The sequence below is a fragment of the Aspergillus luchuensis genome, chromosome 5 (assembly GCF_016861625.1).
Source record: "Aspergillus luchuensis IFO 4308 DNA, chromosome 5, nearly complete sequence".
Classification (NCBI taxonomy): Eukaryota; Fungi; Ascomycota; class Eurotiomycetes; order Eurotiales; family Aspergillaceae; genus Aspergillus; species Aspergillus luchuensis.
In genome coordinates this window covers 4,832,795-4,853,910 of record NC_054853.1, presented here as the reverse complement: position 1 = coordinate 4,853,910, position 21,116 = coordinate 4,832,795, and the positions used below count along the sequence as shown (strand labels likewise).

General features: G+C 50.5%; 6 protein-coding genes across 6 annotated transcripts; 3 read left to right on the top strand and 3 right to left on the bottom strand.

The window, feature by feature from the left end:
- Window positions 1–792: 792 nt before the first annotated feature.
- AKAW2_51587S (Zn(II)2Cys6 transcription factor) lies at window positions 793–3,105 on the bottom strand (the record flags this gene model as incomplete). The annotated part of the gene is made up of 4 exons (XM_041691532.1): window positions 793–1,692; window positions 1,751–2,616; window positions 2,677–2,925; window positions 3,015–3,105. The coding sequence occupies 4 exons, from the start codon at window positions 3,103–3,105 to the stop codon at window positions 793–795; spliced, it is 2,106 nt and encodes a 701-aa protein (XP_041545008.1).
- An 8,322-nt stretch (window positions 3,106–11,427) lies between these two features.
- hcsA (homocitrate synthase) lies at window positions 11,428–13,053 on the top strand (the record flags this gene model as incomplete). The annotated part of the gene is made up of 5 exons (XM_041691531.1): window positions 11,428–11,488; window positions 11,550–11,779; window positions 11,843–11,923; window positions 11,980–12,047; window positions 12,102–13,053. 5 exons carry the CDS (start codon window positions 11,428–11,430, stop codon window positions 13,051–13,053), a joined length of 1,392 nt encoding a protein of 463 aa, XP_041545007.1.
- A 696-nt stretch (window positions 13,054–13,749) lies between these two features.
- Window positions 13,750–15,680, top strand: AKAW2_51585A (sphinganine-1-phosphate aldolase DPL1; the record flags this gene model as incomplete). The annotated part of the gene is made up of 4 exons (XM_041691530.1): window positions 13,750–13,844; window positions 13,958–14,435; window positions 14,484–14,617; window positions 14,669–15,680. 4 exons carry the CDS (start codon window positions 13,750–13,752, stop codon window positions 15,678–15,680), a joined length of 1,719 nt encoding a protein of 572 aa, XP_041545006.1.
- A 513-nt stretch (window positions 15,681–16,193) lies between these two features.
- MRPL33 (mitochondrial 54S ribosomal protein uL30m) lies at window positions 16,194–16,481 on the bottom strand (the record flags this gene model as incomplete). Its single annotated transcript, XM_041691529.1, has 1 exon — window positions 16,194–16,481. The coding sequence occupies one exon, from the start codon at window positions 16,479–16,481 to the stop codon at window positions 16,194–16,196; it is 288 nt and encodes a 95-aa protein (XP_041545005.1).
- Window positions 16,482–17,115: 634 nt separating this feature from the next.
- On the top strand, window positions 17,116–19,389 carry SEC6 (SNARE-binding exocyst subunit SEC6; the record flags this gene model as incomplete). The annotated part of the gene is made up of 1 exon (XM_041691528.1): window positions 17,116–19,389. The coding sequence occupies one exon, from the start codon at window positions 17,116–17,118 to the stop codon at window positions 19,387–19,389; it is 2,274 nt and encodes a 757-aa protein (XP_041545004.1).
- Window positions 19,390–19,558: 169 nt separating this feature from the next.
- On the bottom strand, window positions 19,559–20,446 carry AKAW2_51583S (uncharacterized protein; the record flags this gene model as incomplete). The annotated part of the gene is made up of 1 exon (XM_041691527.1): window positions 19,559–20,446. The coding sequence occupies one exon, from the start codon at window positions 20,444–20,446 to the stop codon at window positions 19,559–19,561; it is 888 nt and encodes a 295-aa protein (XP_041545003.1).
- Between the last annotated feature and the right edge of the window lie 670 nt (window positions 20,447–21,116).

The following is a 21,116-nucleotide window of genomic DNA, read 5'->3' as shown; positions in this document are numbered from 1 at the left end:
AAAAACACTTGTCTAAGGAACCACTGTACTCATCACTCTTCAAAATCATTTTCGAGAGAGTAACAGTCCATCAGAGTATATAAAAGAAAGGCAATCCCTAGCAGCAGCCCGGACTCTCCCACCAGCCAGAACCGCCAATCCTTTGCAATCCTTTAGGGCCGGGGCCTCCCACCAGCCCTTAATTTCTCACCAAAATTTCAGTCAGGCCGACGGTCTCTCCCGCTGGCCTGCAGGGTCGGAGTAATCAGACACACTCATTCCTAAGCGGGCTGCAGCTTATTCTAGCCCCGTGGGATAGATTTTTAGTTTGCTTTTAGTTCGTAATTGAGTTGACTTGTAGGCAATAATGCCGCCCGATATTAGTCACGGCGCCCAAGTCGTGATTCCTGCAGCTTTTAGCTCTACCGCCGGCGCCCACCAACAGCATCTCACCAATCAATTTACGTGAGGATGGGAAACGGAAATTAGAGAAAGAGATCGATGGTCGGATCATCCCTCACTTTATTCCTAATAGATGCTGCAGAGATGTCTGGGGTGTATAGCTCCGGGTGATTGTTAAGCATAGTGGGAGGAATTCATAGCTAACCATAAACATAGTGGTTCAAAGAGAAGGAGGTTGTTGGCCAATGATTGCAGCATATACTCTACATAATCCCTCGGAGGTCCTCTCAATCTAGGGACTTGAAACGTTTCGACACTTTTGGGGAAATGTAATTCTATTTCATTATTATGATCATTATTCTATCGTGACTCATAATCGCATCTCTCTATGTGGGTATGGCACTTTTCGCTCTATCGAAGCAGCACATAATCTCCGCGCTCATTCATCACCGAAACCCAATCGCAATCTGATGTCCGACTTTTCCTTGCCTGCCAACACTCCTCCATTACTCGAGACGCCTCTGCCAGTGTTCCGACTGTGGCCTCCGCCGTCGTGAAGAGCTCCCGGAATGAAGGCCGTTGATCGGGCTGCGCTAAGCAGCCTACGATGCAAAATGGCCACACCACACTCGACAGGAGTCGCTGATCGCGAAGCATCTGGAACACAACAATGGCTTCGGAAACAGTTTGCGCAATCTCCGGCAGCTCGGGATGAGCCCCGGAGAGCACAACGTGGAGATAGGCGATGGCTCCGAGCCCAAACGCCTTGTTAATGCTGGGGTGAGCCCGGGAACCACCTGGGGTGGCAGAGGAACCCCATGCTGATAGTGACCCTGGAGCGGACACTTGCTCGAGATCGGCGAGTTCCCGTCGTAGGCGCTCCTCCAATTGCCCACCACGCTGTGCTAATTCAATGATGCTGAGCTTACGAGCCGCCTCGGCCTCTTTTTTCCATCGATCCAGCGCGGAAACTTCCGAGATTAGGGCCATGATTGAGTTCCGACACCCCATTAGAATTTCTAAAGAAATCCCAAAATGGTCCAGTATCTGGACATGATCAATTTCCAGAAAGGGAGCACGCCGGGTAGAAGCAGAAGCGATTATATCCAACGACACAAAAGAGCCAAGGAGGAGTTTCGCAGTACAGTCGTCTTCGGAGGACGGGCTCTGATTGTCCAGCGGTAAACTTGGGCAGATCTGGCTAGATGCGTCATGAATTGTAGAAGACATCCGCATTTGTATGAATGCAGGCATCAGATTGCCGGCCAGCCGAAGAAGCCATTGCCAGTTCTTGGTTCCGCCAGCAAGTATCTGAACGAGCAAAGTCAGTATCTTCAATCGCACCGCATCATCAGGATGGACCATTTACCTCCCAATACAAAAGCTGAAGTATTGAAACGAGTCCCTCGAGATTGTGCGTGAATTGACTCTGTGCATTCCAGCTGAACGAGTCAGCCATGATGCACTGCATTCCCTGAAGAGCTAGGTCGTAATAGCCATCTTTGGTACGTAGCTGCGTCAGTCGTGCCGGGAGCTCACTTTGAGGAAGCGACGTCGAGAGCAAGTCGAGCTCACTGAGAGCCAGGCTGGCATAGTATGCGGGCTCGATGCGCCGCAAAAGTGAGAGAAGCCAACCCCTTCCTTGTCGGTCTTGGGTATGGTAGAACGGGTACTGGATGTAGAAGACCCGGTCCAAGTAGTGCATCAGTAACTCATCCTCGGACTTGCTTCCCGAAACTGGGTCAACGGGGGTCATGGGCCACGAGATGGTCTGTCCGCAGGTTGCAGCTGCAAGCATATGCATTCCCGACGTCGGTTGCAGGTTTGTCGGATCAGGAGACAAAGTAGGGTCTTTCTGTATGTGGGGACTATCCAGGGATGCGCTCCACATAAAGTCATCCAGATCTGACAGGGCGGTTTTACTCAAGGCCAAGCCAAAATCGTCCGATGTCACCATATCACCCCATGCAATCCCGGGCTCTTGCATTTCCAGCACGTTTGGGGTGAGGAGACCTTCTACAGACGAGGAGGGAGACGAAGGGTTCTGCGACCACTCCAATTGCTTGGAGAACGTTGCATAGTCTTCCTCAGGGAAGACCGAGGTGCCTCCAGGGGTGGGGAGCTGATTGAGAGGCATGGTGCTGCACGCCAGCGTACTATTATTCAGGGCAGCCGCATTACTGTCTCGGGTTAGACCCTGCATTTCGTCTTGGGCTACATTAAAGAAAGGATAGACTAGAGTGATCGATCTTAGTGCGGGTCCTTTGTTTAACATCTGTAGATGGAGACCCTTACCGCGGGCTGCTGGGCGAGTGGACAGAAGAAGCTTCTGTCTTCTCTTCCTTGACCGGGCTTGACTAACCATCTGCCGGAATTTCGAGGCTTGCTCATTCTGCAGGGCCCCATTGTCCATCCAGTACGGCCTCGGACCGTATCCGTGACACTCGAGATCCAAGGAAATGCATCGGCTGCATGTTGGGCGAGTCTCATCACATTTTTTCCGGCGTACACGGCATGTCCAGCAACCATTGAGGCTTCGTGCGGCTGAAATAGGAAGCAGGGAATGTGAGTATGAGAGCCGGGATGTTGCGCACAGCAGAAAAGCACAAGCAAGAAAAAACAGCTGGGCTTACGGATTTTGGTGGCTGCAGCCATCATATGCAGTGCAATCTTGCTGGCTTGCTGGGAAGTTTGACAAGTGGTTAGGATCCGGTTGCTCAACATTCCATGGAACTTTCTCTCCGGATGAGGTTGCGGGTTTGTTCTATAGTATTATATATGCTCTAGCATGGCGTCGAGGGATTGGGGCCAAAAGATAGACAGATGGAGGCTGAAGCACCGAAAATCGCTAACACCATGCAGTAGGCTCACTGGCCGATTGGGTAACTAGTTGGGTAATTGGCTGATGGCTGGATGAATAGACGGATGGGCTGTTCCTTCTGACTTTCGCCGCCATTGCAACGACTACTACGAAGTACTAATTTCAGTGCCTTCCTACCTGCCTGCCCAGACATGTACAACTGCAGGTCAGATTAGTTATACGAAGAAGAAAACCGAGCCTTGAAAATAGCCGGTTGAGTGAAGGGGCACCAGGTAGAATTGACTGCCTCCAATCTACGACCCATGGGAGAAGGCGAGAAGCTTTGACATGCGGCGCCATTCCAATGCCGAACGACCATGGCGACGATGGCATCATGGGTCCAGCCGGTAGAGCCAAGAGCTTTTACGATGTCCCCTCCCCCACCATCCTTCAGACCAGTGGGTCTGCAGAAAGGAAGAGCACCTCAATTCTCCGCGTGGCGTCCAGGCGAATCCTCGTGGGATCTCACCTTGCATGGCAGGGCCCCTGGTAATTTCCCACGTGAGTGACAGGATGGCTGCTGTCTGTCGTGGGTCTGACTGCATCCTGTATGGAGCGAACTTGGGCCGATGCTAACCTATCTGTCGACACCCAGTTGCGTGGAACATGGACTTTTGCAAGGGGCGAAATTGGTTCTCTGGGTGCGAAATTTGATTCGGTGATGAATTGAAACACCCCGTAGTTTTTAGTGCTCACATGGCAATAGAACGGAGTCCAGTTTTCTTGACGGACAATACGCGAGGATCAGACGGGTTCTCTTAAAACGTTCGACTAGTTGTGAGACTACCATGGATACGGATAGTAGCCAAGAACGACAGTTGGCTTGGTGACAGCTCAAGTCCGAATCGTACCAGATTCCCACAAATTTACCCCTTTTATTTTTTTTACCCATGTAAAGGTTAGATTCTGCTGAAAATTTCTTCGGCGCGGTACCTAGCAGACGGTCCAAGCAGTAGATGCCGGTGATCATGGCTAAATTTGTTGCAACGCCAGTCCTGATTTTCCTATGCCATTTTTGGGATGGTTCTAGAATTACTGCCGCGCATCAAGAAAGACTGTACGAGAGATCACCCTAAAAATCCTGGAGTGCTTCGGGTCGTGAGTAAGAGGGGTCCATAAACACTTTGGGATGTGATATTGCGAGGAATGGCGAGCAATCACAACGGGAAAATGGATCCCTATTCCAACCCCGGGAAGGATCGAGGCATGGGAGCGTCCGGAGGATTTTAATCCCACTCCTCCCACTGGTGGTGGATCTGGTGCCAGCTCTTTAGCCGTTCGCTTTGTTGGGGGTCCAAGCGCATATTCTTCACCAGGTCTTGGACCCGGACTGGGAGCAGTGGGCGTCCCCGATCGATCTGAGGTCAGCTTCAGTACGCAGCACTCATGTTCACACTAGTTAAGCGAACAATCCAATCGACCACTCCCATCCTCGGTGGGACAGTCCGAGTGGGCATTTGATCTGATGTCAGCTTCGCTGTGGGAGGTTCCGGCCGAGTTAAGCAAACACAGCCCAGCCAGTGGGAGCACCCGCGGGCATTTTCTTCTGCAGGTGGGATTGCCCGGTCGATCCCATGCTCCCTCTGTAGGCGCAGCAGGAGCATCGGAGCATCTAGAACCCCTTAATCAGCCCGGCGGTGGGATATCCCCATTATCAATGTTCCCCTAAGCGGTGGGAGTACCCGGCTCCGCGGTGGGTAAGTGGGAGTGTCCGGGGTTCCGGGGCAACGGATTAGAATCCCCCTTCTTCTGCTATTCTCCTTCATCTTCGTGTCCCCTCTGATCCTCGCCTTCGTCAGCAGCCACGTGTGCAGATTGTCCTCGCATGTCGGCAATTGACCTAATTACGAGGCGTTTCCTGCCCGCATCCGTGCATGATTCCTTGATCCCTCGGGACGGAAGTGCTTGTGAGTATGGCAGCGAATTGTCTGTAGATTCCATCAACCTAAGCTTATCAGTCAGCGAGGTCATTCATGTACTTGACTACTTGCTTGTGTCCTTTGAACGCACTACGGGATGAACTCATGTCCGTGAACTCTTGTTCCTCGAGACCTCTCTGGTCGGGCCGATACACCGTCCTGTAGAGTAAGACGCACCCAGATTATTTTAAACAAAGGTAACAGCCATCGGTATCGATGCCTGGATAGTTGTCTCAGCTAGGTTTCCGCCGTTGCACCCGGTGATGTGATAATAGCTCGGATAAACGCGGTTAGAACCGAAGTTGTCAGCGCTCTCTGCCCCTCGAGAAACAGCTGGGCTTGTTTGGCTCTCGTTGGACGTCAAGCGCCTTGGCTTGTAGCAGCAATGGATGGACTAATAGCTTGCAGTGAAACCTTTGTTTCTTTGGAGTCTCGTACCCTGCTTGCTTATGTAACCTACACGTCCCTTTGTGTAACATTCTTATTCTGGATATGATGCAGGTGCAATAATCGAATATTCTATTTAGTGCAACCTGTATTCGCACGGTACTGATACGTAATGTCTTTGTTATTATTCTATATCAGATACTTATTAGTTTTTTTATACTATGTTGTGGACTTTGCGAATATAATGTATTCGAAGTCACTGACAGCAGTAGGTACGGGGACTACGGATGAACATTCAGTCTATCAGATTTAAGGTTGCTGATGATCCAGATTTACTGATAGATAGAAATCGAGTACGCGCATGTAGAGGGTGCCATAGAGTGCAATGTCATGTAATTTTTGGATAGGCTGGATTAGGGGATCACAATAACTTGGTCAAGTTTTCTACAACTTCACACCTTCCTGTTCAGGTCGGTTAGATCCATCACCCGAACGACCATCTCCCTGCTCACCTACGGCGGACGTCGTAGCATTCAATAGACACTTCCCACCAAAGCTTCCCTTAACCGATGTATCCTGACATGAACAGTCTGACAAGCCGCCAGAGTGAACCGCGGGGGCTAAATATAGAACCCGGCAAAACATAGTAGCGTACGACTCTAGAGGTCGCCACAACGAACACAGACCCCAAAGCTTCCAAGACACTAAAACTTCCCAAGTGTATGTTTCATCGATTTCAGTAAAAGTGGGGACGCTTGGGTAACTAGTAAGCACAGAGGATTCCAAACCGCTTGCAAGCAAGACGAATGTATAGTTAACATCTCAAATACCCCATGTGGCATGACCGAAGGAGTGGATCTACATGCCTTGGGTGGATGACAGACGTCTTACTGTGTCTATACTAATTGTTAGCCTACCAGCTTGACCTTCAGAAAGAGTTTCTGCACCAATAAGAAATCGAAGTATGTCTACACTTATAGGAATTCTCTCCCCATCCCACCTGGAAAGAGACCAAAAGTCACAATATTTTTTCCCCAGCAAGCGCCACAACCACGTTTGGCTGACATTACAATGCCACAGTCAATCTAGTTTATACTAGTCTAGAGCACGATGTCTTGGAAATCCTTCCCGCCCCGTTGGAAGGGATGATCATATTTCCCAAATTATCGGATACTGAGATGGCAGAATTTTGGCCCCAAAAAAGTGGGATAAGTCCTAGTAGTGTAAGTTGCAACTGGAACGACAAGACACCAGGCAAAGCCGGGTCCTCAGAGAGCGCCTCACCGACATAAAAGGTCTTTAGAGAGCTCAGGTGACGGATTTGTCCGTTGGATCCGTATCAGCCCTAATTCGTCCCAGAGGGCCGGGGCTAGTTTATTGCCCTCGCAACGATGGCAAACACGCCTTTAAATCCACTATTTGTGCAAGATGAGAAGTTGAGTAATGGATCGCATGTAATTCTAGATGTAGTAATTAATATGCCATCTAATTCGAATGAATATCTGTATTAGACGTGAAACACATCTCTGCTATCGAAGATGTGCCACCTGAGCCGGTGGGATAGTGTACTCGGATTTGACTGAGTCATCAAGATTACAAGGAAATATTCTGTTGGCTTCGCCTTTGATTTAGTGCTGCTTCTCTGTGTAAGACTAGCTATTTCATTTGACTGACTCTCGACACCATTTCTGTTTGTTCTACGTTAGTTGCTACAGACGGAAGGCCATCAGATCCTCAATAGAAGCCTACCTGTTTCTAAAGAGACATGTGCACATCTCCTAAGTCATCCTGTTCCCCTTCATGGAATAGTACTGAAAGAGCCCAGCTTGAACAGAAATATATGCAACATCAATTGCCAGTCAGCTCAGCGTCAATTATCACAAACCCACCGATAGTCAGTCCTGAGGCTGTTTTCAGTCCTTGCCATGTGATATACCCCTCTATAATCATGAAAAGTAAAGTCAAATTTCGACACATCAGATCAACAGTCGATTCTGCTCAGTTTGTTCTAGGTGCTGGACGGAAGAGTAAGCCAGTAATAGCGGCCCATGGATGAGAGGTGTCAACGCAGCTACTCTACCTGCATAGTAGAATGATTGTGCAACTCTTCAAGGCTACTATGTCTACTTTTGACATTTGGACACAGCTTTAGTACTCGAAACGGGGTATACAATCTGGAAAGAATAAAAGTAGGCTGATAAGAGCATAATACGACAACTCAGGGGAGTGTCTTACAGAACCTGACTTGCTATCTGCTATCTTCGCATATACTTTAGTGATTGACCCAGACTGTCTTCCAATGTTGAACCCTGCCCAGAGTCTAACATATCCGGGCTCTGTTAGCGACGTAATAGAGCAGCGTGTACCTGGCGTCCGAGCCATTAAAGCAAGGGTTTGTCAATACTTTTGTCACTAATCTAGATGGCCTCCTTTGGCACTGTGATGGTTCCTTTCACGTCCTTTTTTCCAGAACCTGCCAAAACCTTATTAGTTCTCTGGTAGTAGATGAATCCTTTACACCTGGCTACTGATTGGATCCTATAATCATTATGAGCATCAAACATTGAGATTGATTGCACTAGACTTGTCTCCCTGCCGAGAAGATATCCTTACATCGATAGATGGAAGAGTTCTTCCCAGTTATAATCTCTATATGATCCTAGACAATATCCAACAGTAACAACCATATATTTAACGCTTAACTTCGTTCTTTTTCTTACAGTCATATTCGACAGTCCAAAATCTTCGTTTCCAACACGATACTTTGTCCACTCTGCCTTGCAGAGGTAGATATTTACCACTAGTGTCTCCTTTCCCCAGCGGTGTCATTCTTTATATCCATCTTTTGTCTATTATTTCATCTTGAGCAACTTTCTCCCGCGGCTTCGCTGTATTCTGCTATTGATGCTATGGTGATCCGGTGTCATGTTTTCTTCATCAGTCCGTAATGTATCTGGACATATATCAGCCAGTAAATGAAATAGTCAATTTCTACTTGGTCCGCCCCGGTATGCTCGTGCGCGGTCTTGTGTATTTGCAACAAGGAGATGACTATTTTAGCAATAAGCTCTTTATGACTTTCTAATCATTTGCTAGCAATACTCACAAAGTTTGAGAAAACCTCGTATTGCCTAGGGTTCTTTAATGATTCTTTGGCACATTCCTTAGAAATTGCGGTACGATACCTTGAGGGTGTGATAAATCTCCTCTCGTTGATACATCCCACATTCTGTCAGTGCTTCTAACTCACGGTCGAGCAATTATGCAATCAACTTGGTCGTGATGAAACTTCTATAGGACACTTCACTCTCACTTCTATAGCAGAAAATTGAGCGTTTGTCAGTTTCTGTTACAGACCCTCTTCCGATGCAAGATGTCCATGTATTTGTTAATGTCTCTTTTGTCATGATTCACCACTGCATCGAATCTTCCTGCTAGAATGGACTCCATCTTCATTTCCGGATGTTTGACGGCCGATGAGATGGCCGATGAGAGTGCTTCAAACAGAGCATGGACCTTTTACATGAGAACTTTCCAGCGGCAATGAATAAGTATCAATCACGCCGGGGTTTAAATGATTTTCCGTCCGTTCACTACCTGCTAGAGGTGTTCATAACGGCCTTGTAGTAGAAATACTTACTGCTACCAAACCTAGATACAGTGAAAAACTGACAAAAATACACTTAAATCCAGGAAGTCTTGTTCGACGTAACGCATCTCTCGTAAATATACTTGCGTAAATGAATAGAGGCTTGAAACTTACTGGGATACAACGCCTAGATGTCTTCGTTTTATTCTAGAAACATATGTGTTCCACGCTATCCGAATATTTTTCTGAGCTCCAGCTAATCTTTCAGAATCGTTATATATGCAAACTGTAAAAGAGGGTCCTTTTATGGGGACAATGTACGCTCCACTTATATCTTGTAAATGTGAGATTGTGAGAACCGAGATCTTTGAGATACATAACATTTTCGAGAGAGCCTATAGATGTGATATGTGGATATTTGGGCTTATAACCCGTTACGAGTGTCTAGCCCATTGTTGTGATCACCTGTTTGCGGCGAATCCAATATAGAATAATAGAGAGTATGTCTCTTAGTTCTGTTTCCAAAAGAAAGACTGAACTAAACAACGTATTTTGGCGGGTCATAAATCAACATACTTTTCAAATTACGGCTAGGTACATTCAATTTGGACTCTTTTGACACCTTTGTACGGAAGAGAGCCCATCATTTGGCCTGCATCTCTGATTTAGATGCTGACAGGTGTATATGTAGATTACCCTAATGGGGAAAACAGACCCGGGATGCATGAAATAGCGAATGTGTTCTAACAGGAACATATATAGTGACAGCCACGAATATAGCGACTATTATGCTGTTATTTTTAGTATCCTTAGTATAGTCACCCATATACAAAGTACTAGGCTATTGGGCTGCGGCGTTGGAATGTGATGTAGATGCCAGAGGTCCCTGCATCTATTGCATGCTTGATAGTAGTGCCGCTGCAGCTCTGCAATAAATGCAGGCATAAGTACTCCGTTCAGCATTAGCACTGGATTATGAGAAAGCTACAACCACCCCAATTGGGAATAATGCATCAGACGGACTCTGACGGATAAAGGCCTGGCCAGAGCAGTCTATACCGAATAGGGACTAACGCAAGCAGTGGTGCAGGGATCAGCAGCATATTACTCTATCGGGTGAGAAAATACCTGACGTAATCCAGACCGACCAACGAAAAGCCAGGAAATGAAAATAGAGGGGCGGTATCGGCCACCGGTGACGTACTGGATGTGACTCAAGTCCTGAATGGGGAAGAAAGTGTAGCAAGTCCTAGCAACGGCCTCAGGAGGGCCGTTCTCCAACCTTAGTCAACGTTATGATTCAAGTTACGCAGCCCTTCAGATATGGTTGCCAGGACACTTGGAGACTGCTAATCGAAATCATCCAATGATAATGGTCCCACGGTCGAAGTGGAAAGGCGATTATCAATCGTTGGCATCTCGACGCGAGCCATTGAAGACGCTATCATCTATCCGAGAAATGACCCCCTGCCGATGTCGGGTTGAACTAAACCCAAGTGTTCACTAGCAGGGGGTGGTGAACCCTAGACACAAACCCTTCTGACTGGGATTTGAAAAAGGCTAAAAGCCCTCGGTAGCAGCGATAGGATGGATAAACGAAGATCTACCAGCAAAATGCACTTCCACCTCAGCCACCTGTACCAAGAATGGCACATTCGTTGTCGCTGGCATACTCGCATACTCTTTCAGTGGCAAATCCACGTAGCCCGTCACCGCCCATGAATAGCGCCCCCAGGCAGCCTGTAGGCAAAGAATGGAGTAGACCTTAATAATGGAAATGACTTCAGGACATTGGTTGACCCTGTTGGAGACTGGGGAATGATCCTCACGCTGAGCAATTGGGGCTGCCGGATGCGCAGTTCACGGTCCAGGTTCCCCACAAGAGGGAGCGTGAGCCAGTTCCAGCAGGCGAAAAAAGAGGGTGAAAATTTCGTCGTTGCCGCAGAAAGAAGGGCAGAAGGGAGGGACCGGCCGAGGAGTCTCCAGTTGCATTGCCCGCGAATCATCATTGCGCTGACCGCCCGGCTTTTTTTAATCTCCGCCCACTTTTCTCTTTCTCCTGGCAACCTATGACTCTTCCCTGCCTCCCTCAACAACGTCTCTACATTTAAATCCATCTGTGACTCATTCGCTAGCCTCGCTTGTTAGTCTTCTTCCTATATCTATCTTGCTTTGCTCTCATTCAACGCTGGTTGCTCAATACTGACCATCAACCTCAATAGAGCCATCTGCCGTCTTAACTATATACTACCGATCTATCTGCGTGCTACCCCACCATCAAGTCTTTCACAATGTGCCCCGGTGCAGACCACGAGCCCAATGGGCAGGCCAACGCTGCCAATGGCCGCAATGGTATGTTTCTAGCTTTTAAACAGATGAACTGTAAGTGCCTATACTAATCAATACCCTTCAGGTGAACACCCCGGCTTCACTGCCGTCGAGACTCGCCAGAACCCCCACCCCTCCGTCTCTCGGAACCCCTATGGCCACAACGTCGGTGTCACCGACTTCCTGAGCAACGTCTCTCGCTTCCAGATCATCGAGAGTACCCTGCGTGAGGGTGAGCAGTTCGCCAACGCTTTCTTCGACACTGAGAAGAAGATTGAAATCGCCAAGGCCCTCGATGAATTCGGTGTTGACTACGTGAGTCATACCCCGGTGGATCTTCACAATGCCGGATAGAGCGTGCACTGACCACCACTCTAGATTGAGCTCACCAGCCCTTGCGCTTCCGAGCAGTCGAGAAAGGACTGTGAGGCCATTTGCAAGCTTGGCCTCAAGGCTAAGGTATGTTACACCTGTCTACCGCGTGTTGTGCGTCACCCGGCTAATGTTCGAATCAGATCCTGACCCACATCCGTTGCCACATGGACGATGCTCGCATTGCCGTCGAGACCGGTGTCGATGGAGTGTAAGTGCTGATTGTCCTGCATATTCCGTGCTCGACTGCTAACAATTCGGACAGTGATGTTGTTATTGGAACCTCCTCTTACCTCCGTGAGCACTCCCACGGCAAGGACATGACCTACATCAAGAACACCGCCATCGAAGTCATCGAATTCGTCAAGTCCAAGGGTATTGAGATCCGTTTCTCCAGTGAGGACTCTTTCCGCTCTGATCTCGTCGATCTCCTGTCCATCTACTCGGCCGTCGACAAGGTCGGTGTTAACCGTGTCGGTATCGCCGATACCGTCGGCTGCGCTTCCCCCCGTCAGGTCTACGAGCTAGTCCGTGTCCTGAGAGGTGTTGTCAGCTGTGACATCGAGACCCACTTCCACAACGACACTGGTTGTGCTATTGCCAACGCTTACTGTGCCCTGGAGGCTGGTGCCACTCACATCGATACCTCCGTCCTTGGTATCGGTGAGCGTAACGGTATCACTCCCCTCGGTGGTCTCATGGCCCGCATGATGGTTGCCGACCCCGAGTACGTCAAGGGCAAGTACAGGCTGGAGAAGCTCAAGGATATCGAGGACCTTGTTGCCGAGGCCGTTGAGGTCAACATCCCCTTCAACAACTACATCACCGGTTTCTGCGCTTTCACCCACAAGGCCGGTATCCACGCCAAGGCCATCCTCAACAACCCCAGCACCTACGAGATCATCAACCCCGCCGACTTCGGCATGTCTCGTTATGTCCACTTCGCTTCTCGTCTGACCGGCTGGAACGCCATCAAGTCGCGTGCCCAGCAGCTCAAGATCGAGATGACCGATGACCAGTACAAGGAGTGCACGGCCAAGATCAAGGCTCTGGCCGATATCCGCCCCATTGCTGTCGATGATGCCGACAGTATCATCCGTGCCTACTACCGCAACCTCAAGCTGGGCGAGAACAAGCCCCTCCTGGACCTCACGGCCGACGAGCAGGCTCAGTTCGCTGCCAAGGAGAAGGAGCTTGCCGCTCAGGCTTCTGCCTAAGTATGGGATCGAAAGTGATCTCCGACGTTGGCTTTTCTTCTAATCATGCATTTATTCCGACTGGGATAGACGTCTATATCCTTATTAGAGCTTCGATGTTTTCTATTTTCTTACTCTTTTAGCGGCTCCCTTGGCGGAGGACGTTCATGTTTTGCGTTTGCTGGTTTCATGAATGGATGTTTATGTGTTCTCAGGATGGTTTCTTTGATTTCCACGGGGTTTTCAAAAGTTGTTCCTTGTCTCTGATGGAAAAAAGGGAGGGGGGGCCGGTGTTAGGACAGCCCTTGGTCCTCGCGTGGGACCGTGTACATACGCAGAATTTCGATGCCATATGCATCTATCCTACAATATACAGGATATACCAAAGTTAAAAGTGTGGCTGCAATATATCTAGTAAGATTAATTGGAATTGATGGGTGTAACAGAAGCAAAGGGGGGATGTGAGTTCATGTAGAGTGTCAAATCTAGTACGTACTAGACTAGATTGTCATGAGGAGAAGCGCATGCGGGAACCGAGGCAGTTTCCCGACTGCCCGTCCGCGGCCAGTCAGTCGTTCTTATCGCCCCCGGCTCCGGTTTCCTGCATCATCCGACCCCATCGACCTTCCTTCACTTCCCCAGTCTTTCTCTTCTCCCTCAGTCTGGAGGTCGTCGTGCCCTTACCCCGACCCGGCTTTATTTCTATTGCCTACGACTATGGCATCTTCTTTACTTCCTGTCGCCCTGCAGAATAAATTGCTGGGCTACAGCAGGGCCCCCAGCACCCAACTGGCGGCGGCACATCTGGACTTGTGAGTGGCCGAGCAGCTTAACATTATCCCCGCGTAACGGCGGACGATCGCTCGCTCGTCTGACGTTTGTTTTCTGGAGCTATGTGCTAATCTGTTAATCACCGGGCGATTAGTCTTCGAAATATCGTTTTTGTCCTCTTTATCCTTCGCTACGTTCGCAAGACATTCTATTCATTGCGCGGTTATGGCATCTTCGGCAGCATCCGTAATGCCTACGCCGCCGTCCGTCTTTTCTTCTATTCCGTCTTTCTGCGATTCCCCGGCGTCCGCGGCCAGGTTGATAAGCAGGTGTCCACCGCTATTGAGAATCTCGAATCGAAACTCGTCGCGTCTGGGCCTGGTGTTAATCGGTATCTGAATCTTCCTAAGGAAGGATGGACCGCGGAACAGGTTCGCGCTGAGCTCGACAAGCTGGCGAATATGGAACATACACGCTGGGAAGATGGCCGTGTCAGTGGTGCTGTCTATCACGGTGGCCAGGACCTGTTGAAGCTGCAGGCAGAAGCGTTCGGACAGTTTGGTGTTGCAAACCCCATCCATCCTGATGTGTTCCCTGGTGTTCGGAAGATGGAAGCCGAAGTCGTAGCTATGGTAATGATTTCCCGGAAAATTCACGAGTATGTGGCTTACTTGGTTTAGGTTCTGGCGTTGTTCAATGCCCCTTCCGATGGCGCGGGTGTCACCACAAGTGGCGGTACGGAGTCGATCATCATGGCATGCTTGGGTGCGCGCCAGAAGGCTTTCCTCGAGCGTGGCGTAAAGGAACCGGAAATGTGGGTGGCTACTCCTATACATACCCTGTTTATCTACTGACACGCCCGTAGGATCATTCCCGATACTGCTCATGCTGCCTTCATCAAAGCCTGCAACTACTTCAAGATCAAGCTCCATCGTGTTCCCTGCCCGGCTCCCGAGTACAAGGTGGACATTCCTTCCGTGCGTCGCCTGATTAACTCGAACACTGTCTTGATTGTTGGCTCGGCACCCAACTTCCCTCATGGAATTGTTGATGACATCCCAGCTCTGTCTCGTCTAGCGACGTCTTACAAGATCCCTCTGCATGTTGACTGCTGCCTTGGTTCCTTTGTTGTTGCCTTTTTGAAGAAGGCAGGCTTTGCGTCACCCTATGAAGAGGAAGGTGGCTTTGATTTCCGCCTTCCCGGAGTAACTAGCATCAGTGTGGACACACACAAGTATGGATTTGCACCCAAGGGTAACTCGGTGCTCTTGTATCGCAACAAGGCCTACCGCAGCTACCAATACTTCATCTACCCAGACTGGTCCGGTGGTGTTTATGCATCCCCATCTGTGGCGGGTTCTCGTCCTGGTGCCCTGATTGCCGGATGTTGGGCCAGTTTGATGAGTGTTGGCGAGTCTGGCTACATCAAGAGCTGCTTGGACATCATGGGCGCCGCCAAGAAGTTCGAATCCTCCATCAAAGAGCACCCAGTTCTGTCGAAGAGCTTGGACATCGTTGGAAAGCCCATGGTCAGCGTTGTTGCGTTCTACAGCAAGAATGATGCCGTTGATATTTACGATATTGCGGACAGCCTTTCTGCCAAGGGCTGGCATCTCAATGCGCTTCAATCGCCCCCGGCGATCCATGTCGCGTTCACCGTCCCCACAGCCGCTGCTGTGGATGCACTTACCACCGACCTGGTCGTGGCTGTGGAGGCGGAGTTGGCCAAGGCGGAAGAGAGGAAGCAGCAAGGCAAGGCATACGTTGTTAAGCGTGGAGACACTGCAGCTCTGTACGGTGTGGCCGGCAGCATGCCGGACAAGAGTATTGTCAGCCGCCTGGCCGAGGGCTTCCTGGATACCCTGTACAAAGCTTAGAATGTTCAGAACGGCCCGCACTGTCCATATGGGTTGAAAAGCGTATAAGTCTAGGAATTGCAAATAGCGGACAATTGGTGTTATGGTGCATAGGTTGGGTATTGCTTCGTCTGGAGAATTATTGTTATAAAACAGACGTTAAGACTTGAACTTTAAGGGTGATGTAGATCCCATTCCATATGACAATATGTGTAGTATAGTACAATGCAAAATCGTTGCGCAAGATGAACCCGCACATGATCTGATCAAATAAAAGCCGCTGGATGCATGCAATAGTTCACTTCCCTTCACCTCCACCTCTAAGTGGAAATTCACCCACTTCCTCAATCCCATATAGTACACATCCCTTCCCCGCCACATGAGCAGGCATATCCAATAAATTCAACAATAAAATTTGAAATCCCAGACTCCAATCGCATACCAATCAATCAGTCAATCAAAACGAACCATTCCGCAAAAAAGCCGAATCGAAAACACCAACAGTCCACCTCATTCCCTAGAGATGGATATCACTCAAGCCAATCTATTCTCCTCAAACTCCACCCCCGAGGTCTTCTCAACATAGTATCCCGGATCGGGCTTGCGCTCGAGATGCACCTCTTGCTTCGTGAGTCGGCGGTCGACTTCCTGCACCTGCACCAATTCCTTGACTTTCATGATTTGACCCGCCACGGACGGCGACACGGGGTGGAAGACGGTAGCCATGCGCTTCTTCAGGCCGAGGGCTTTTAGGACGTCGTTGGTGCGGCGTGGGAGACCGATTGCTGAGCGCATGAGCGTGACACGGAAGTAGCTGCTCATTTTGGCGGTTTGTGGGTTTGTTTGTTTGGTTCGGAGGTACTTGGTAGGAAGGTTTCGGAGAATCGTAGCGTAGACGGTCAATGACCCAGCTGGTTTGGAGGATGTGGAGTTGTTCTCTGGGCTTGCGAATGCTGCTCGCTGGGATGCTTTTGCTGTTGATTCCGCAAATTTCCCGATGGCGGTAGCGTAGCTGGGCGGGGAGTCACGTGGTGGATGTGTTCTGCCGGTTGGCGGGTTGGCGGGCGGGAAATGCGGGTGGCATTAATACTTAGTATGCTTGCTATGCTACTTACCTATTTGCTGTGTATCTTTGTAACGATTGTCATTTTGGAACAGTTTTTGGCTCGGTGAGCCATTGGTGAGTTTGTCTCTCGGTTTCATGTGGGGGAGGCTATCGTGCTAATGATTCGAATGGTATGCAGATATACCCCGGAGCGCTGCGCGTTTAGGAGGGGATAATTGCTGCTAGCTTATGGTCTAGCTGTTACTATAGCTAACCACCATCGGTCGGTTGATTGGACTATACTTGTTGGTGGTGTGATAATACCCGGCCTGCTTCATCTCTGTACTTGCGGTGATACGGACTCGTTGAACGACTATACCGTGAGCTTCGGGACTGCGACAGCTACAAACCATGGCGCGAGACGACAACGGAACGGTGGCCATGCCCCGTCTAGAAGACATCCTCCGCCATCCCGAAGACCTCGACAAGATCATGGGTCTGAAAGCCGAATACTCGCGCAAGAAAGCGGCTGTTGATTCTCAGCTACGGGAAGGTCTGCGCGACCAACTGGAGACCGTGCAGCGCAGCATCAACGCCCTCACGGAAGGACAGCGACAGGTGTCCAAGACGAAAGACGAGCTACAAGGAATCGACAAGCTATGCGCGGAGTCGCAAACGAGCGTGGAGGACTTCTCGCAAATTGACAAGCTGGCCAAGGTGCAAAGGAACTTCGAGGCCACGTTGGCGATGAAGAAGGGGCTGGAGGAGTTCAGTGAGAACCTGGCGGCGGTTGAGGATCTTCTGCGCGAGGATGATGAGGATTTGGAGAATCAGCCCAATTTGCTAAGGGCTCATATGCAGATTTCGAAGCTGCGCGATTTCAGAGACGAGGCGATGGATCAGATACGCAAGGCGCAGGATCCGAGTAGTGAGGAGACTCTGGCGGATTACTTCCAGGGATTGGATGGGGTGGTCGATTGGTTTGATGATCACCTTGGTACGGCGTGCATGAATTTGATCCCGCTGGTGCAGTCGGATAACCCTGGGATGGTGGTCCGGCTGGCGGTTGTGGTCATGAACGAGGAGAAGAACGATCAGACGGTGCGGGCGTTACAGGAGGCGCAGAAGGATCACCAGGACCTCGCAGATCGCTTCAAATCAATGAACGTAGGACCGAAGACGGTTCGAGGATACAAGGAGAAGTTCCTGCAAGCTATCGAGTTCTACGCGCAGAACCAGTTCGAAGCCACCAAGGAGGACTTCCTGGCCGAGCCGGACAACCTCGACAAGAACTTCCGCTGGTTCTTCAATGACCTCTACACCGTGCAGCAAGGTATGCAGCCGCTGATGCCGAAGAAATGGAAGATCTACAAGACCTACACGGAGATCTACCACCGGATGATGCACGACTTCTTCATCGGGCTGATCAACGACCCCGAACTACCCGCCGACAACCTCCTCGCCATCATCCACTGGACGGAGAAATACTACAAGAAGATGAACAAGCTCGGCTGGAAACAAGCCGACCTCAAGCCCAACATCCTGGACGACCGCGAACCCGAACTCATCCGCCAATGGCAAAACATCATCATCCGCGCCGTGGAAGACTGGACCAACCGCATCACCGAAACCGACCGCAAGGGACTCGTCGAACGCATCCCAGACTCCCTCGACACCAACCCAGAAGGCTGCTTCCGCACCAAAACCCTCCCAGACATGTGGCGCATGCTACACGAACAGATCATGGCCTCCGGCGCCTCCTCCCGCACCGACGTCGTCGAGGGCATTATCGACGCCATGTTCCGCGTCCTTAAAGCCCGCCAAGTGGCCTGGCAAACCCTCATCGACGAAGAATGCGCCAAATACAAAGCCCCCGGCGGCGACCTCCTCGACGGCCTCCAACTCCTCCAGGACTGGCTCGTCGCCGTCGCCAACGACCAGATCGCCTGCATCGACGACAACGAAGAAACCGGCCAACTGGGCTACCTCAGCCGCTTCAAACGCGACTTCGAAACCATCGTCGACCCCAAGTACATGGCCTCCCGAGCCATCCCCGAACTCGACGCCCTGCGCGACGGCTACGTCGATCTCAGCACCCACTGCCTCACCCAGTTCGTCGAACTCATCTTCGCCGTCGACTTCCGCACCACTATCCCCGACTTTTTCACCCAGAAATGGTACGGCGATTTCGCTGTCAAGCGCATCACTTCGACCTTCGAAGACTACATGGCTGATTACTCCCCCGTCCTGCACCCCTCTCTTACGGATATCCTGGTCGAGGAACTCTCCGACGAGCTCCTCGTCAAGTATCTCTCGTCTGTGCGCAACAAGGGCGTCAAGTTCCGCCATAATACCGATCCGTACACGGATAAGTTCAAGGATGATGTCCTTACGGTGTTTGCTTTCTTCCAGAATTATCCGGATTCGTTTGCCGGTACGATTAAGATGAAGTGGCGGTTGGTGGATTGGTTGGTCAGATTGTTGGAGTCGGAGAAGGGCCCTGCTCTCGTCGCTGTCTATGAGAACTTCAAGACCGAGTATTGGGATTTGCAGCTCTCGTGGGTTGAGGCTGTGCTGAGGACGAGGGATGATTTCGAGCGCAGTATGATTAGTGCTGTTAAGGCCAAGGCGGCCGAGTTGTCTGTGGAGAGGGGGATGGAGACGTTGATGAGTAAGGTCAGGTAGTTGGGGTTGTTGGTCTGGTGGTTGAGAGTTGTGGTGTCTTTCAGCGTGGTGTTTGGCGTTTTATCTACTCTTGTTACTTTTTACACATCATTCTGGTTGTAGACTATGTATGTACATGCTGCTGCTGCTGTTGCTGTTTGCTTTTAGCCAAACATGATGTTTCAAGATATCACGAACCGAACAGCAGACTCTTCTCCGCTACGACGCGATACTTCTCCCCTAGTCGCGCATTCATGCCCTCATCCTTACCATTCAGATCAGGCACGAGTTTCTTCGCGCCCATCTCGCAGATACATACCGACTCGATAGGGAAATCCCTCGCCCAAACGAAGGGCGTGCCTTTCCCTTTAGGAAGGCTACTCTCACCCTCTGAGCCTGACCCTGACCCAGAGCCCTCATTCTCAATGGACCCCAGACTAGGAGCAGTCCCAGTACTCTCCACACTCTCCCCAGGAGGCGTATAATCGCGATACCTAGCAAGAATCTCCCTCGCATCAAACGTATACTGCCTCTTCCTCTTATCACCCCTGCCATCACCACCTCTACCTCCTCTACCTCCTCTCCCACCATGGCCACCACCTTTCCCCTTTGCGTAAATAGTATTCACGATCGTAGCATGCAGCAACAACGGCCGTACCTTGGACTTAGACCCGACAGGCGCAGGCGCCATCTCTGCACTATCCCCAGCAGCCAAATCCACCTGCCTCTGCTGCTCCTCACCACCACCTATATCCACCGCCATCTCCGCGGGCTTCTCCGCGGGCTTATCCCCCACCAAAAACCCCTCCTCGAGAAACCTATCCCTCAACTTCACACAAAACGGATACAGACGGTTCGTGGGATCCACGGGCGCGGCATGCAGAACTGTTGCTGCTTTTGCGCGGGGAATGGCGTGTAGGGATTCGAGGGATATGAGAAATGGAGAGACTGGTGCGGTCGGTTCTGATGGTAGTGTTTGTGGTGAGGAGGATTGGGTCTCGCGAAGCATGGCTTCTAGGTCGAGGGAGTGCAGGAAGCGGATTGCTTGGGAGAGACGGTCTGGGGTGGGGAGGCTCATGACGCCGAGGGTGAGGTGGAGGGTGCCGACTGGGCGGTGGGCGGAGGGGGGATGAGGGGTTGAGGTTGAGGTGCATGTTGGTGGTGTTCATGTCCATGTTCATGTTGGTGTTGAGGTTGGAGAGTTGGGATCGAGGCTTTGAATGTTGCGAGGGAGGATTCGAGTTGGGGGAGGGAGGTGGCGTTGACGAGGGGGAGACAGAGGAAGTGGGTGAGCGGGGGGCGTTTTTCCTTTCTTTGATTGGGATGTGGTCGTGGGTTAGGCATAGTTTTGTGGTGGTGGTGGTGGTGGTGGTGATGGTATTGTCGAGAGAGGGAGAGGGGGAGGATGAGCTGCAGATGGAGCTGATGTCGGGGTTGGAATTGCTGTAGTACTATTGTATGGGTTGCGATGCAGGGTCTAAGCGACCTGCAGGGGCGCATTGAGAAGATTTATTCAGTAACCATGCGCCGAATGACTCACATAAAATGGAAGAGGTGGTAAGCAATGGACAGAGTGGATGTAAGAAGAAGTAGGATGGAAGATGGATGGATGATGAAGCTGACAGACTAAAAGGTATAGCTCTCTCCACAGCCAATGACAGCCCGCTCCGCTCCGCACTCGATGATGTGATGCCATCACTTCTCTTGTTCTTGTTCTTCTTCTTCCTCTTTCTCTTTTCCCTTTCTTC